This window comes from Tursiops truncatus, chromosome 2, assembly GCF_011762595.2.
Source record: "Tursiops truncatus isolate mTurTru1 chromosome 2, mTurTru1.mat.Y, whole genome shotgun sequence".
Classification (NCBI taxonomy): domain Eukaryota; kingdom Metazoa; phylum Chordata; class Mammalia; order Artiodactyla; family Delphinidae; genus Tursiops; species Tursiops truncatus.
The window spans coordinates 91,894,702-91,913,460 of NC_047035.1; the positions used below are offsets into that span (position 1 = coordinate 91,894,702).

General features: G+C 35.3%; 1 protein-coding gene across 4 annotated transcripts in view; it reads right to left on the reverse strand.

The window, feature by feature from the left end:
* FAM227B (family with sequence similarity 227 member B) overlaps positions 1 to 18,759 on the reverse strand; it is a 254,377-nt gene that overhangs the window by 224,895 nt on the left and 10,723 nt on the right. For all 4 annotated transcript variants that reach the window (XR_012330098.1, XM_073800959.1, XM_073800961.1 and 1 more), the window contains exons 4-7: positions 16,086 to 16,153; positions 11,423 to 11,458; positions 10,853 to 10,957; positions 6,489 to 6,587 (exon numbers count right to left, since the gene is read on the reverse strand). Coding sequence is in view for 3 of the 4 variants with exons in the window: in XM_073800959.1 (XP_073657060.1) it covers positions 6,489 to 6,587; positions 10,853 to 10,957; positions 11,423 to 11,458; positions 16,086 to 16,153 (308 nt within the window). In the remaining variant the exon portion in view is untranslated. The remainder of the gene's footprint in view (positions 1 to 6,488; positions 6,588 to 10,852; positions 10,958 to 11,422; positions 11,459 to 16,085; positions 16,154 to 18,759) is intronic.

Below are 18,759 nucleotides of genomic sequence, written 5' to 3' on the forward strand. Positions count from 1 at the left end.
CTCCTGGAGGTGCTCATCTCAGCACCAAGACCTGGCTCTATCCAACTGCTTGCAAACTCCAGTGCTGGACGCCACAGGCCAAACAACCAGTAAGACAAGAATACAGCCCCACCCAACAGAAGAAAAAAAAAAGGAAATGACAAAAAATTATCTTACAGACAAAGGAGCAACTTACAAGACCAAATAAATGAAGAGAAATAGGCAACCTATCTGAAAAAGAATTCAGAGTAATGATAAAGATGATCCAAAATCTCAGAAACAGAATGGAGAAAATACAAGAAACATTTAACAGGAACTAGGAGAACTAAAGAACAAACAAACAGTGATGAACAACATAATAATTGAAAAGAAACACACTCTAGAAGGAATCAATAGCAGAATAACTGAGGCAGAAGAACAGATAAGTGAGCTGGAAGATAAAATGGTGAAAATAACTGCCAGGGACAGAATAGAGAAAAAAGAATGAAAAGAATTGAGGACAGTCTCAGAGACTCCTGGGACAGCATTAAATGCACCAACATTCAAATTATAGGGGTTCCAGAAGAAGCAGAGAAAAGAAAGGGTCTGAGAAAATATTTCAAGAGATTATATTTGAAAACTTCCCTAACATGGGAAAGGAATTACTCAATCAAGTACAGGAGGCGCAGAGAGTCCCATACAGGATAAATCCAAGGAGAAACATGCCAGGACATGTTAATCAAACTATCAAAAATCAAATACAAAGAAAAATTATTAGAAGCAGCACGGGAAAAACAACTAATAACATAAAAGGGAATCTACACAAGGTTAACAGGTGATCTTTCATCAGAAATTCTGCAAGCCAGAAGGGAGTGGCAGGACATATTTAAAGGGATGAAAGGGAAAAACCTACAACCAAGATTACTCTACCCAGTAAAGATCTCATTCAGATTTGACAGAGAAATTAAAACATTTACAGACAAGCAAAAGTTAAGAGAATTCAGCACCACCAAACCAGCTTTACAAGAAATGCTAAAGGAACTTCTCTAGGCAGGAAACACAAGAGAAGGAAAAGACCTACAATAACAAACCCAAAACAATTGGTAATAGGAACACACATATCAATAACTACCTTAAATGTAGATGGATTAAATGCTCCAACCAAAAGACATAGACTGGCTGAATGGATACAAAAACAAGACCTCTATATTTGCTGTCTACAGGAGACCCACTTCAGACCTAGGGACACATACAGACTGAAAATGAGGGGATAGAAAAAGATATTCCATGCAAATGGAAATAAAAAGAAAGCTGGAGTAGAAATTCTCATATCAGACAAGATAGACTTTAAAATAAAGACTATTACAAGAGACAAAGAAACACACTACATAATGATCAAGGGATCGATCCACAAAGAAGACATAACAATTGTAAACATTTATGCACCCAACATAGGAGCACCTCAATACATAAGGCAAATGCTAACAGCCATAAAAGGGGAAATAGTAACACAATCATAGTAGGGGACTTAAACAGCCCACTTTCGCCAATGGACAGATCATCCAAAATAAAAATAAATAAGGAAACACAAACTTTAAATAACACGTTAGACAAGACAGACTTAATTGATATTTATAGGACATTCCATCCAAAAACAACAGAATACACTTTATTCTCAAGTGCTCATAGAACACTTTCCAGGATAGATCATATCTTGGGTCACAAATCAAGCCTTGGTAAATTCAAGAAAATTGAAATCGTATCAAGTATCTTTTCCGACCACAACGCCATGATACTAGATATCAATTACAGTAAAAAATCTGTAAAAAATACAAACACATGGAGGATAAACAATGTGCTACTAAATAACCAAGAGATCACTGAAGAAATCAAACAGGAAACCAAAAAATACCTAGAAACAAATGACAATGAAAACATGACAATCCAAAACCTATTGGATGCAGCAAAAGCAGTTCTAAGAGGGAAGTTTATAGAAATACAATCCTACCTCAAGAAACAAGAAACATCTCTAATAAACAACTTAACCTTACACCTAAAACAATAGAGAAAGAACAAAAAACCCCGCAAAGTTAGCAGAAGGAAAGAAATCATAAAGATCAGATCAGAAATAAATGAAAAAGAAATGAAGGAAACAACAGCAAAGATCAATAAAACTAAAAGCTGGTTCTTTGAGAAGATAAACAAAATTGATAAACCATTAGCCAGACTCATCAAGAAAAAAGGGAGAAGACTCAAATCAACAGAATTAGAAATGAAAAAGGAGAAGTAACAACTGACACTGCGGAAATACAAAGGATCATGAGAGATTACTACAAACAAATATATGCCAACAAAATGGACAACCTGGAAGAAATGGACAAATTCTTAGAAAAGTAGAACCTTCTGAGACTGAACCAGGAAGAAACAGAATACATAAACGGACCAATCACAAGCACTGAAATTGAAACTGTGATTAAAAATCTTCCAACAAAAAGACAAGGACCAGATGGTTTCACAGGGGAATTCTAGCAAACGTTTAGAGAAGAGCTAACACCTATCCCTTCTCAAACTCTTCCAAAATATAGCAGAGGGAGGAACACTCCCAAACTCATTCTATGAGGCCACCATCACCCTGATACCAAAACCAGACAAAGATATCACAAAAAAAGAAGACTACAGGCCAATATCACTGATGAACACTGATGCAAAAATCCTCAACAAAATACTAGGAAACCGAATCCAAAAGCACATTAAAAGGATCATACACCATGATCAAGCAGGGTTTATCCCAGGAATGCAAGGATTCTTCAATATAGGCAAAACAATGAGTGTGATACACCATATTAACAAATTGAAGGATAAAAACCATATGATCATCTCAACAGATGAAGAAAGAGCTTTCAACAAAATTCAACACCCATTTCTAATACAAAAAAAAACCACCCACAAAGTAGGCACAGAGGGAACCTACCTCAACATAATAAAGGACATATATGACAAACCCACAGCCAACATCATTCTCAACAGTGAAAAACTGAAACCATGTCCTCTAATATCAGGAACAAGACAAAGTTTCCCATTCTCACCACTATTATTCAACATAGTTTTGGAAGTTTTAGCCAATCAGAGAAGAAAAAGAAATAAAAGGAATCCAAATAGTAAAAGAAGAAGTAAAACTGTCACTGTTTGCAGATGACATGATACTATAAATAGAGTATCCTAAAGATGCTACCACAAAACTACTAGAGCTAATCAATGAATTTGGTAGAGTAGCTGGATACAAAATTAATGCACAGAAATCTCTTGCATTCCTACACACTAATGATAAAAAATCTGAAAGAGAAATTAAGGAAACACTCCCATTTACCACTGCAACAAAAAGAATAAAATACCTAGTAATAAACCTAGCAAAGGAGACAAAAGACCTGTATCCAGAAAACTATAAGACACTGATGAAAGAAATTAAAGATAATACAAACAGATGGAGATATATACCATGTTCTTGGATTGGAAGAATCAACATTGTGAAAATAACGATACTACCCAAAGCAATCTACAGATTCAATGCAATCCCTTTCAAACTACCTGTGTCATTTTTCACAGAATTAGAAAAAAAAATTTCACAATTTGTATGGAAAAACAAAATACCCCAAATAGCCAAAGCAATCTTGTCAAAGAAAAATGGAAGTGGAGGAATCAGGCCCCCTGACTTCAGACTATACTACAAAGCTACTGGCACAAATCAAGACAGTATGGTACTGGCACAAAAACAGAAATATAGATCAATGGAACAGGATAGAAAATCCAGAAATAAACCAGAAATAAAAATCCAGAAATAAACCCTTGCACATACCTTATCTTTGATAAAGGAGGCAGGATTATACAATAGAGAAAAGACAGCCTCTTCAATAAGTGGTGCTGGGAAAACTGGACAGCTACATATTAAAGAATGAAAGCAGAACACTCCCTAACGCCATACAAAAAATAAACTCAAAATGGATTAAAGACCAAAATTTAAGGCCAGACACTATCAAACTCTTAGAGGAAAACATAGGCAGAACACTCTATGACATATATCACAGCAAAATCCTTTTTGACCCACCTCCTAGAGAAATGGAAACAAAAACAAAAATAAACAGATGGGACCTAATGAAACTTCAAAGCTTTTGCACAGCAAAGGAAACCATAAACAAGACCAAAAGACAACCCTCAGAATGGGAGAAGATATTTGCAAATGAAGCAACTGACAAAGGATTAATCTCCAAAATATACAAGCAGCTCACACAACTCAATATCAAAAAAACAAACAACCCAATCCAAAAATGGGCAGAAGACCTAAATAGACATTTCTCCAAAGAAGATATACAGATTGCCAACAAACACATGAAAGGATGCTCACCATCACTAATCATTAGTGAAATGAAAATCAAAACTAAAATGAGGTATCACCTCACACTGGTCAGAATGGCCTTCTTCAAAAAATCTACAAACAATAAATGTTGCAGAGGGTGTGGAGAAAAGGGAACCTTCTTGCACTGTTGGTGGGAATGTAGATTGATACAGCCACTATGGAGAACAGTATGGAGCTTCCTTAAAAGACTAAAACTAGAACTACCATACGACCTAGCAATCCTACTACTGGGCATATACCCTGAGAAAACCATAATTCAAAAAGAGACATGTACCACAATGTTCATTGCAGCACTATTTACTATAACCTGGACGTGGAAGCAACCTAAGTGTCCGTCGACAGATGAATGGATAAAGAAGATGTGGCACATATATACAATGGGATACTACTCAGCCATAAAAAGAAACAAAATTGAGTTATTTGTAGTGAGGTGGATGGACCTAGAGTCTGTCATACAGAGTGAAGTAAGTCAGAAAACCAAATACCATATGCTAACACATATATACGGAATCTAAAAAAAAAATGGTTCCGATGAACCTAGGGGTAGGAAAGGAATAAAGACACAGACGTAGAGAATGGACTTGAGGACATGGAGAGGGGGAAGAGTAAGCTGGGACAAAGTGAGAGAGTACCATCGACACATATACACTACCAAATGTAAAACAGATAGCTAGTGGGAAGCAGCTGCATAGCACAGGGAGATCAGCTCAGGGCTCTGTGATGACCTAGAGGGGTGGAATATGGAGGGTGGTAGGGAGACACAAGAGGGAGGGGATATAGGGATATATGTATGCATATATCTGATTCACTTTGTTATACTGCAGTAACTGACACAACATTGTAAAGTAATTATACTCCAATAAAGATGTCAAAAACATTATTACTTAATAACTGCATTTTAATTTTAGGAAGCCAGTAGTTTCTAGAGAATAGCTTGCTTAAAGATAAAAAGATTTCTAATCCTTGTTTATTCTAAGGATAATCCTATATATGTAGTGGGCCATTAATATCTTCGGGTCAAATCTGTTTCTTCAAAATATTATATGGCTTGACAAAGTTACTAGAAACATTGCTAGATTATGTTTCCTTCAAAAACTTGCTATACATAATCCTAACAGATTTAAGTGGGAAAGTAATGTTTCTTCTCATGTTCTATCATGGAAAAACATAAATTTGGGATTCAGATCCAGAGAAAGAAATTTAAGGTAATAAAACTCTGATTGCAAAAATTTCCCTATGTAATTACCTTTGTAGAACTGATACACCACTTCCTATCCCTCATTCAACTCCTAACAATAATAGAAACATAGTACAGATAATCTTACCTAAAATTACATTAATTATTTTAACATGAAGCTCTATGTAAATGGCTTGTATGTAAAATTAGTAACACCCATTCCTTCATGGTATGAAAGAATCCATTAGCAGTTTTCTTTGGGTAATTTGAGGTGGGGAGGTGAAGAACTGAGCCTGTTATCAGGCTCCCCTAATGGGGTAACACACCTTCTTAATGCTTAGACTGCGATCCCCTGCGTTATCCTACTTTCCATCCTTCTAGATCCAGAGGCCACATGGCAGTCATTGGTATTCACCACTTTTTCCAGGTTCACGTATTCTCTACTGTAAGACTCGGGTACTGCTTATTTCCATTCTCTTATTGCTTCCCAGATACCCACGTCTTTCCCTTTTTAATCCTAAGCAGAGTTTTTATCTTTCTGAATCAAGTGAGGACCCTCACCCCATCTGACATTGTAGAGTGTTTTCTAAGTGAAACCTCCCTCAATGTCACTGATTTGCAGTGGATATTCTGTTTCGCGTTCATCAGCATGTTACAGTACAGAGTAAAGCTACAACTTTATTACTCACTACAGTGTTTGATTTCACTAATCTTTTTCTGATTAATAAAGACTCTGGATCTTTGAAATCCATATTAAGGTTTTAACTTCTCTGAAAGAACTCTAGATTTCAAACAGGATTTCTAACATGTGCAGAATACTAAAAAAACAAGCTCTGTGACAGGATCGGAAAACATTTTTTGTACCAGTGCTACCTCTACTGAAAAATTAATTATGCTGCAAATCAACTTTAAAAAAAAGAAGTTTAAAAAATATCATTATACCTTAAATTTATGGAGAAACCACCACCAAAAGGAATCATGCAAAAGAGCAACAGAGGCTTCTGAGAGGAAATGAGTCTTCCAGATTTTAAAAATTTTTCCCTATGGAAAAAAGACACATGGAGATCAAATTAATAATATTATAAGACATGTTACTGTAAATAGGCTTTATAAAGAGTGTGTATTTAATAGTTATAAACTACGACTGCTTAATAGAAATTTAATGTGAGCCATATATATATTTTCTAATAGACATTTTTAAAAAGTAAAAGGTGAAATTTTAGTGACATTTTGTTTAACCAAATGTATTTAAAATATATTTTAATACCTAATTGTTATTAAATTATTAATGAAATATTTTACATTCTTTTGGGTACTGGGTCTTTGAAATATAGTGTATATTTTATACTTACAGCACATCTCAATTTGAACATAAACTTTCATCATAAATACTAGATTGTAATTCGATTTTGTAAACTATATGGTTGTAATTTTGTTTCAACCATAATTGAAAGTTGTTCAATAACTGAATCAAGTATTAATTTTAAAATTTATATATAATTAAAATAAATAAAATTTAAAAATTCAGCTGATCACAGACATAGAAAACAAACTATGGTTACCAAAGGGGAAAGTAGGGGAGAGGGATAAATTATGAGTTTGGGATTAACAGATACACTCTACTATATGTAGAATAGATAAACAACAAGGTCCTACTGTATAGCATAGGGAACTATATTCAATATGCTGTGATAACCTATAATGGAAAAGAACCTTAAAAAGAACATATATACATATGTATGTATAACTGAATCACTTTGCTATACATCAGAAACTAACACAACACTATAAAACAACCATACTTCAATTAAAAAAAAATTCAGCTGAGTCACACCAGGCATATTTCACATTCTCAATAATCACATTTGATTAGTAGTCACTGAAACGACAGTGTAGGCTAGAAGAGGAATAGCAAAACTCCAAGACACATGTTAACAATTTCCCTTTTATGCTGAAGACAGGTATCAGCAATCATGGGATTGTAACCCAATGGGCCCCATCATAAGTCTAGACCCTAAAGATAGTGTTCACTCTAAGCAATTCATCAAAATTGGCACATAAAGTTAATTCACCATGACTACTAGAGACTATAAGTCTTGGTTTAAATAGGTACCTTCAATAGTCATTTTATTTTATTCACTAGAAGTTTGTAATGCCAGACTCAGTAGAGTTCAAGAATTCTTTTAATGAAATCCATAGGTATGAATTTCTGCTCCTCAAGTACAAGTCTACAAAAAGGATACCGTGCAAACATTTACACCAAGGAGATTATTTATCATGCATACTGTGGGAGCACTTCTCCTTCATAGGCCACTAAGTATAGTATATACATTGGTAACAGCTTCAACTTATTTAGCACGTTTTTTTTTAACATCTTTATTGGGGTATAATTGCTTTAGAATGGTGTGTTAATTTCTGCTTTATAACAAAGTGAATCAGTTATACATATACATATGTTCCCATATCTCTTCCCTCTTGCGTCTCCCTCCCTCCCTATCCCACCCCTCTAGGTGGTCACAAACCACCCAGCTGATCTCCCCGTGCTATGCGGCTGCTTCCCACTAGCTATCTATTTTACATTTGGTAGTGTATATATGTCCATGCCACTCTCTCACTTTGTCACAGCTTACCCTTCCCCCTTCTTAATTACAAAAACATATGAGAAGTACATAAAGAAAAAAGTAGAAAATTAAAATACAGGAGAAAATCTGAATATTTTTTGTTGAAATTATTTGCAAATTTCAAGCAAACATGCTTTTTAGTGTAAACTAACTGCATGATTGCTTCTATTCTAAGCTTTGGTTATGTTTAGTATCACTAACTTTCTTTTTCAGGAAAATTCCAGATTCCTTAAAATATATCAATATTTAGTCAAAACAGCCAAAAACAGAAATCAGCCAAAAAACCCCAAACCCGACTTAAAAAGTTAAATGGTACTTTCCTCCATCACCCTCTACCCTTTTGTGATACTTTTTTGATTCAAATAAATGTAAACATACCTTAAAACCTATACATTATCTGACTTGGAATTTATTCTCCTAATATAGATTCTAGGTTGGATAAAACTACTTCTAATGATCTCTTGATTTCTGTTTGTGTATATCTGTATCTTTGTGGCTCAGCTTTCTCAAAATATAGGCCGCTTTTCACTCAATTCAATAAAATTTTTACTGAGCATCATCTGTAGTCAAGGGTCCGTTCTGGGTGGTAAAGGGGATAATTTATACTTTATCAAGAAACTTAATCTATGACTGTATGTTCAGGAATGTATTTGGATGGGGTTACGTGAATCCAGTCAATTCCATGGATTCCCTCACCTTCAAGCATGTAACAGTAACCCTTTAACCTTCTTTTTCCAAGTTTCAGATGTTATAATAAGCATTTCTATGAAATAACCTTCCCTCTGATATTATTTTCCTAAGCTTATTTTCTCTTCACTTTAATGTCATCATCTATCTCAATGCCATTGCATTGTGCATGATCTAGCAAGCCAATTTAAATTCTTTACTGAAATCAGGGAGGGGTATTAACAAATAAAACACTGGTTATCTGTACCTAGATATACCACTGGTACACAAACTCAAAATATCCTACACCCAGCTGCTTGTCATATCCTGTGCACCCCTTCCCCCAAACCCATACCTACTTACACTCCTCACTTTCCTACTTCTTTCAAAAATGACAGCATCCTCCAAGTTAACCATATGAAATGTTTATCACAGCTGTACTTCTGTGCCTTGTTTATGTGACTGTGATGTACATGCATCCATAGTTAAAATACAGTCCCATTTTAGAACACAGAATTAAAAAGAGAGAGTTTAAAAGATTATACTGTCTAGAACATTTATAAGATGATTTTAACAATAATTTGTATTAATTTCTTTTTACAATAAAACCTTTTCCCTGAGGAAACTTTGGAAAATATAGTCAGAGAAAGTCACAAATAAGCTCATGATCCAGGCATAACAATTACCATCTATTGTTTTTCGCAAAAAAAAAAAATTGTATCAGGTGATCAAGACGGCAAACTAAGCCTTCCCTCTCACCCAAATCCCATAAAACATAAAAGAGAATTGAAAAGCATCTGTATTAGCATGGAAAATAAGAGAGAGTGTCATTACTGAATCATTTTAGGTGGAGTTTTCAACTGAGGTGCTCTGTGGTTCCCTAACTGAGGGGCAAACAGGAGACCCAAGTCAGGTTAATCAGATTATTTCTTGGAATACTGTGTCTTGAAGATGGAACACTGAAGTGATACACTCTCTTTCACCTTGAAGAGAGGGAAAAATGGGCAGAAAATAATGGCTGGAGCTGATTCATCCAAATTTAATGGTTGATTAGACTCCTTCTGAAGGACTGTAGAATACTATAGCAGGAGAGAAAACAGGGATTTTGTGTTGAAAAAGAAAGAGCCACAAGGAGGCTGGGGGTGAGGGATGGGAAGAGGGCCTACTAGGGGCCAAGTCCATCTTAGAGAACTGTCTTGAGAGGAATCTGCCTGGAGGTACAAGGAGCACTGTTCAAGTCCCCAGGAAACAGAAACCTTTTTAGGTGACCACTTATTATTTAAGTGGGTGGGAAATCAATACCAGTAACCACTCAGCCCTCGTCCTATCCCTGGCAATCGGTGTCCAATGATCTAGTTACCTTCCTATGCCTGCAGTTTTTCATCAATTGGCTACTCTGTAGGGATATTTCTTAAAAATTCCCCAGACACTTGGAGGTTCAAAAGGTAGGGTGTGGGGAAGGGCTCTCATAAATTATTTTGGGATCAAAATGAACAGGCTAACATATCCTGAGCTATAGAGCAGGAAGAGGGGGAGTGAAACACCTGTTACAGTCACATGCCGAGCCAATGCACACTGGCAACCTCAGACTCCTGAGGCAGTAACACAGAATCTAATATATTCTCTTCTGGAGATTAGGGTGTTAAAAATGTCACTGGTTGGGGCTTCCCTGGTGGTGCAGTGGTTGAGAGTCCGCCTGCTGATGCAGGGGACACGGGTTCGTGCCCCGGCCCGGGAGGATCCCACATGCCGCGGAGCGGCATGGGCTCGTGAGCCATGGCCACTAAGCCTGCGCGTCCGGAGCCTGTGCTCTGCAATGGGAGAGGCCACAACAGTGAGAGGCCCGCGTACCGCAAAAAAAAAAAAAAATGTCACTGGTCTTTCCTGCCAGACTTAATGCCCAAAAGAATTAAATCTTGCTTAACACCTAATCTGTCATAGCTTTAAATTAAGGTCTAATTCATTAAATCATATTCTCAAAATATATCACACAATAATAATAAAATAACGTTTACATACGTCAAAGTTATGGGCTTTTAAAATAAAAAGATAAATCTGTTCAGCATTCAAATGTCTGGGTAGTTGAGTAAGCTCATTTGTTCTGAATCCTGGGAAGTTGCAACCCTAGAAAGAGGGAAATACCACAGAACAGGAATTACTTCATTCTTTTCAGTATAGTAGTCTCATATGTCTACAGAAGACAGATATTTAACTATCATTCATTAACATAATTATTTTACATACTTTTACTAAAAATAAGTAAAATATATTTATCCCACCTAAGAAAAATCTTCATATTATCTGTTTCTATGAAATTAAGAGCACTGACATATTCATATGCCAAATCTAAAAGTAAAAACAATTACTTCAGAACTAATTTTGACATAGGTCAAATTACCAAGAATTTTAGCTACACTACACATAAAGAAATGGACTAGGCAGAAAAAGAACGCTTCTGTATTTGTTTCCAACTTTCTCTCCTGGGGCCCCTATCTAAATTTATAGCTTTATCTATCTTATTGTAAACATTCTTTTAGATCCACATAATACTTTTGATATATAATCTCATAAAACAGAAATTGTAAATACCTCTATATCCTTCTTTGTCTCCATGTCATCTGAAAGCTGGAAAACATTTAAAATAAAATCTTTAAAATTCTAAATTTAAGAATTTTTATAGTTTGTAACTTTGTTCAGTTAACGTGTGTGTGTGTGTATGCATCTCTTAGTGAGGCCTAGAATGCTGTTGCTGTATTAGATGCTGGGAATGCAAAGATATTCCTTGCCCTCAAGTTAGTCAGAGGGCAAGAGAGGAATCAGATACGTATACAAAACACAAAGAGATAAGGGCTATGATAGAAATATAAACAAACTACTTATTGCAGTTTGGGTCCACTGGGAAACAGACTGTGAGGTGGAATTTAGTGTTCAGAATGTTTATTGGGAGTGACTTTGCGATTAATATCTATGGAAGGCAAGAGGAAAGGGAAGATTGAGAAGTCAGCTATGATGCAAGTCTAACAGCCCTGACCCTAAGCAGAGCTTCTGAACTGAAAGGACCCATAGTAGTTGTTCTGCACCTGATTGAAACTGCCAGGCCTTTCTGTTTCCGACTTGATTAGTCATTGTATGTGAGTGGCTCCTGGATGGTCGTTTACTTGGGAGAGGAAGTTCTCTCTGTGAGAGGCAATCCCTGAAGGGGCTGCAGCTGAAGGGTGTCCCCTAACAGCACTCTTAGCAGTTGGGGCAATGGGTCCTTCCTTGAAGGGGAATCTGGGAGGAACATCTTTGTGTCCACCACACTACTTTACACAGAGAATAAGAAGCCTTCTGTATAAATTAGTTTTTGATCATCTAGACATGTTAATATATTGTTTATTATTTTCCATATACCCATTTCCTCCCCAAATACATAGGCTTACAGGCAAATTTTATACACATACACACATAACATATATTATTTAAGAGAAGACATAGGAAACCAATTTGAAAGGATGATTACAGATTGCTAAATGAAAGAGGATCACATTATTGGCATTTTTAAAAAATGTGCAAAGGGATAAAAAGGAGAAGGAAAGTGAGATCAATTATAAGAAAGAAGGCTATGTGCTTGACAGGTACAGATATAACTGGTCGTTAAAGACGGCGTCAGATTTAGAAAGATGTTAATGTTAATCTCAAAGTCCTGGCTTTATTCTGCAGGAAGCAAAGAAACACCTTTCAAGGAACAGACTAATAGTAACACAGAACTAGTTCTTGGTCATACAACCTGGAAAAGATACCACAAAAATATAAATAATTCATGTTAAAATCCTGGATTTCCCTGGTGGCACAGTGGTTAAGAATCTGCCTGCCAATGCAGGTGACAGGTTCAAGCCCTGGTCCGGGAAGATTCCACATGCCACGGAGCAACTAAGCCCGTGCGCCACAACTACTAAGCCTGCGCTCTAGAGCCCACAAGCCACAACTACTGAAGCCCGCGTGCCTAGAGCCCACACTCCACAACAAGAGAAGCCACCGCAATGAGAAGCCTGTGCACTGCAATGAAGAGTAGCCCCTGCTTGCCGCAACTAGAGAAAAGCCCACATGCAGCAACGAAGACCCAACGCAGCCAAAAAACATATTCAATAAAAATTATTATTAAAATTTTGTTAGTGTAATTCATCTAAAGGTCATTTCAATAGATCCTGGAAAGTCAAAATTCATTAGAATTTTGAAATTCTTTTGAAAATTAATACAGAAATCACAATGAATAATGTAACTACCAGTGTTCCCATGTTCCCACGACCTAGAATGGATTACTGTTATTTTAGTATTTGCTTAAGACTATTTAAGATAAAATATGAAGTTTACATATAATAAAATATAAAATTAGATCCCTTTTTACCACGATCTCTAGTTCAAACCGTGTGTTCCCCTTCCTTGAGATAGTTACTATCATTTGTTTGGTTTGCACCCCTTCAATTCCATTAAAATACATTTACATATATGTGTATATACATAGAAAGAATATATAGACTTTTGGTATGTTTTTAAAATTTAAAGGAATGATATTAACTGTACATATTACTTGGTAACTTGCTTTTTTTCACTGAATATGTTTTGACAATCTACACAAGTTGGTATTTATGGACCTGTTAACTTCCAGACAGCTTTTCTACCAACCTACCTATTCCCTCTGCAAAATATAAATAAAATCAATAAAAGCTCACAAGCAACTTTGCCAAACATCAAGAACAAATGATATCCCTATATTCAACAAACTATCTATAGACTAAAGAGATGAAGCTAAGTAACTAATTTTCTGAAGTTTGTATAATTTTTATACCAAAACCAAAAAAGATAATCATAACTTATCAAACACAGATGTAAAATCCAAAAAACAAACCAAATCCAGTAATGCATTAAAAATATATCCTAATATAAGAATGGTTCAACTTCTGAAAAGCTGTTAATGTAATCTGCCACATTCACACATGAAAGGCTTAAAATAGCTTTTGCTATCATCACAGTGGATTATTTTCCTCTCCATTTCAAACCATAAAGATGTTTTTAGTTTTTGTGTACAGCGATATCTATATTCAAATCTAATATTTAATCTACATCTATACCCACATCCATATATCTTTATTAAACTTGGAGTAAATTTCTTTAATCTGAAAAAAGTTATCTAAACATTTAAAGTTGTACCTAATAGCAAAGTACTATCATTCTTTCTGAGTCAGTCAGACAAGATGAGAAACTGGTAACACTGTTGAATAATATACCTATACCAATAATAATTTCCTATATACCAACAATAACCCATTTAATTACATAATGGAAAACTAATCTCATGGACATTAGTAATAAAAATTTAAGATACCTAGGAATACATTTAACAGGGAATGTGTAAAACTTATATGAAGAAAATCACACGTTTTTATGTGACTATATGTGGAATATAAAAACAAAAAACAAAAGCAAAAACAAACCAAAAAAATGAACAAACCAAACCAAACAAAAAACTAACACATATAAAGAGAATAGAGTAGTGGTAACCAGAGGGGAAGGGGTAGTGGGGAGGGCTAAATGAGTAAAGGAGATCAAACATGTGGTGACAGGCAGAATCTGTATTTTGGTGGTGAGCATGCTGTAGGGTATACAGAATTAGAAATATAATGTTGTACACATGAAACTTACATAACGCTATAAACCAATGTTACCTCAATAAAAAAATAAATTTTAAAAAAGCACACAAATCTACCGATAGACCTAAAATAACACCCTTATGCTTTACTCCCTTGCATAAAAATAAACACTGGAATTAAACACAAAAAAATAAATCTGTAAGAACAATATAAGAGAACACAGGTGAATATATGTATGATCTTGTAACGAAGAAAGCTTTCTTAATATTATGGTACTAAAGGCATAAGATTTTAATAAAAAATTACAGATTCATGAAAATATAAAATTCTATACAGTGAAAAAATACTTTTGGGTTAAAAGGCAACCAAGAAAGTAATATAAGTATGTATAACATATGTTACTGAGAAGTGTTAATAGTTTTAAAGCATAAACAGCTCTTAGAAATAGAAGAACAGCTAAAAAATGCCCAAAGTTCATAAATAGGCAATTCATAATAAAAGAAACACAAAACCTAATAAAAAACTAAAAAATCAACTTCATTAGTGAAATGTATGCAACTGATAACATTTATGCCTGTCAATTTGCAAACATTAAAAAATACAATATTAAATATTGACAAGGGGATGGGTAAGGGATCAATCACAGACTCTATTGTTACAAATACAAATTGGTGCCACCTTTCTAGAAAACATTTTGGCAGTATGTAACAAAACACTTAGCTTTTCACATTTTTCCCATGTGGTTCCTCTTCTGAAATTTATATTAAGAAAATACTCATGCATAAGCACAATTTTTAGCTCTGTTCACAGAACCTTAGTAAATAATAATGAATAATGAAAACTAACCTAAACGTCCAACCAAAGGGCTATTACATTAGTTTATTTTTGAAATGATGTAGAATGATATTTAATGATGAAAATTCCATAAAACATTTAATGAATTAGAAATAGTTTCATTTGAATTTTCTAAAAAATTTTTAAAGAACAATGAAAATGACAATAGTGAGATATATGTAATTTATTTATAAATGATAAAATTAAGATACTTGCCTTTTTAGTGCTTATCTCTTTTAATTTTCTAAAATGACTACCTTAGTCATAATCAGGAAAAAACATAAAAAGTAATTTTGAAATTTAAAAAACATTTAAGGAGGTGGATGGATGAGTGGTAGCACTTAAAGTCTTTATAGCTTTAATTTTAGAATGTATTTTTGAAAAGGACTAAGTTTCTCAAAGTAATTCAAAATATAATTCTAATCAAACTCTCAAAGAGATTAAAAAAAATTAACAAAGTAATTCTACAGGCAGTAAAAATAACTGTTATTTTTTTCCTAAAGGAAAATGACTGATATAGGACGTGTATCCCTAAGATGTTATAAATTTTTAAATAACCAGAGGATGAAATATAAGTCTTCAAATAACTTGTAGTGATGTGAAAATGCCAACACTCATAATGTATGTGTAAAGAAAAATATGAGTCCAAATATTTTAAAAACAGGGATAGATGATAAAAGACTAAAAGGAAATTTTTTAATGTTACTAGTACTTATCTATGAAATTATAGTGATTATATTTTCTGTGAAAATATAATTTTTTAAGGAAGATGAAAACAAATACAATACCATTATCTTCTTTTCCTTATGGTAATTCCTTAGAAATTCCTTATATTGTTCCAATTTTCCATGAGAACCTTTAAAAAAATGAGAATTCACAACATATAAATATATAAATAGTCTTTAAAATTGAGAAAAATGTAAATACTTTAAGTCGATTATATATAAAACCATTCAATGAGATCATCTAGCTATTTTGACAAGCATAATGCTAGACACACACAGTCTTAGTTGAATCAGTCTTAGTTGAATAATTATATCTCCTGTTTCCTTTTGCTATTTAGAAATGTCATGCTCCAACTAATACATCTTTAGTACTTATTCCTATATCCAAAGTTTTACCTTAATCCCTAACTACTGAACAAGCCCATGTTTTTCAAACAGCTCAGCCACTTACATTTGGTTGTTTCACTGTCACCTTATATTCAATACAGTACAGTACTTTGGAGTATGGCCCAGTGAAAGACTATGGGGAGCTTTGAAGTCAGATAACCTAGACTTAAATATCAGAGTCCAAGCTCTGATATTTACACATAGAGGACAATGAATATACAGAAAATTATTTTTTAAAAGTATACATATGTGCTCTCTCTCTCTCCCTATATGTTTATATAGTCACACACAATTATATATATGTAGCTTGTATAATTTCAAAAATATTTTTTTAAATTAAAATAATTAAAAATTCAATAAGGGACTTCCCTCGTGGCACAGTGCTTGAGAATCTGCCTGCCAATGCAGGGGACATAGTTTGGAGCCCTGGTCCGGGAGGATCCCACGTGCCGCAGAGCAGCTAAGCCCATGTGGCACAACTTCTGAGCTTGCGCTCTGGAGCCTAAAAGCCACAACTACTGAGCCTGCATGCCACAATTACTGAAGCCTGCACACCTAGAGCCCATGTTCCGCAACAAGAGAAGCCACTGCGATGCAACAAAGAGTGGCCCCTGCTCGCCGCAACTAGAGAAAGCTCACACACAGCAACGAAGACCCAACGCAGTCAAAAAAAAAAAAATTCAATAAGAAAATTGTAACAGTAGTGAATTTAACAGTATTGTATTTAAACACATTCTCAGATTTTGAAAACTCAAGGTCCAAAAAAGGATATTAAATAGCTAAATAATATAACTATTATATTTATTTAATACACAGAAAATACTTTACAAGTACAACCAATATCATTCTTAAGACATATATGAGGAGCAAAGCTTCTTCATCTAGGCAGCACGAGTGCTTCCTGCAGTGGCCAGCTTAATCCAGTTTTCAGTCTTTCCAACTCAAAGAACCAACCCCACTGTGCACCTCAGAGATGCCACAGGAGCCAAGAGCACCCTCTCATCACAGGTGAGTCTCATTTTGACAAAACTCTATGACTATAACCTAGGGAGCATCACAGAGAGGTCACTTTGGAGCCGTGTGGCTGACAAGGTCTTGGTGCTGTGGCCTGATGGAAGGCCTGAGCCTATGAGATGGGAGGGCCGAGTTCAGCACATTGGACCAACAGAGACCCCTGGACCCCATGTAATATAAAGTGGTGAGGGTTCTCCCAGAGATCTCCAGCTCAACACAAAGACCCAGCTCCACCCAATGGCCAGCAAGTTCCAGTGCTGGATGCCCCATGCCAAACAACTAGCAAGACAGGAACACAACCCCATCAATTAGCAGAGAGGCCGTCTAAAATCATAATAAGGTCACAGACATGCCAAAACACACCACCGGACATGGTCTTGCCCACCAGAAAGACAAGATCCAGCCCCACCCACCAGAACACAGGCACCAGTCCCAACCACCAGGAAGCCTACACAACCCACTGAACCAACCTCACCCACTGACAGCAGACAGCAAAAGCAGCCTGTGAAGAGGAGACCCCAAGCACAGTAAGTTAAACAAAATGAGAAGACAGAGAAACACAGCAGATGAAGCAGCAAGGTAAAAACCCACCAGACCAAACAAATGACGAGAAAATAGGCAGTCTACCTGAAAGAATTCAGAGTAACGATAGTAAAGATGATCCAAAATCTTCGAAATAAAATGGAGAAAATACAAGAAATGATTAACAAGGACCTAGAAGAACTAAAGAGCAAACAAACAATGATGAACAACGTAATAAATGAACTTAAAAATCCTCTAGAAGGAATCAATAGCAGAATAACTGAGGTAGAAGAACAAATAAGTGACCTGGAATATAAAGTAGTGAAAATAACTATCGCAGAGCAGAATAAAGAAAAAAGAATGAAAAGAAATGAGGACACTCTCAGAGATATCTAGGACAACATTAAATGCACCAACATTCGAATTATAGGGGTCCCAGAAGAAGAAGAGAAAAAGGGACTGAGAAATGTTTGAAGAGATTATAGTTGAAAACTTCCCTAAAATGGATGGGAAAGGAAATAGTCAATCAAGTCCAGGAGCGCAGAGAGCCCCATACAGGAAGCGCAAAGAGTCCCATACTGGATAAATCCAAGGAGAAACACACCAAGACACATGTTAATCAAACTATCAAAAATTAAATACAAAGAAAAAATATTAAAAGCAGCAAGGGAAAAACAACTAATAACATACAAGGGAATCCCCATGAGGTTAACAGCTGATTTTTCAGCAGAAACTCTTCAAGCCAGAGGAGAGTGGCAGGATGTATTTAAAGCGATGAAAGGGAAAAGCCTACAACCAAGATTACTCTACCCAG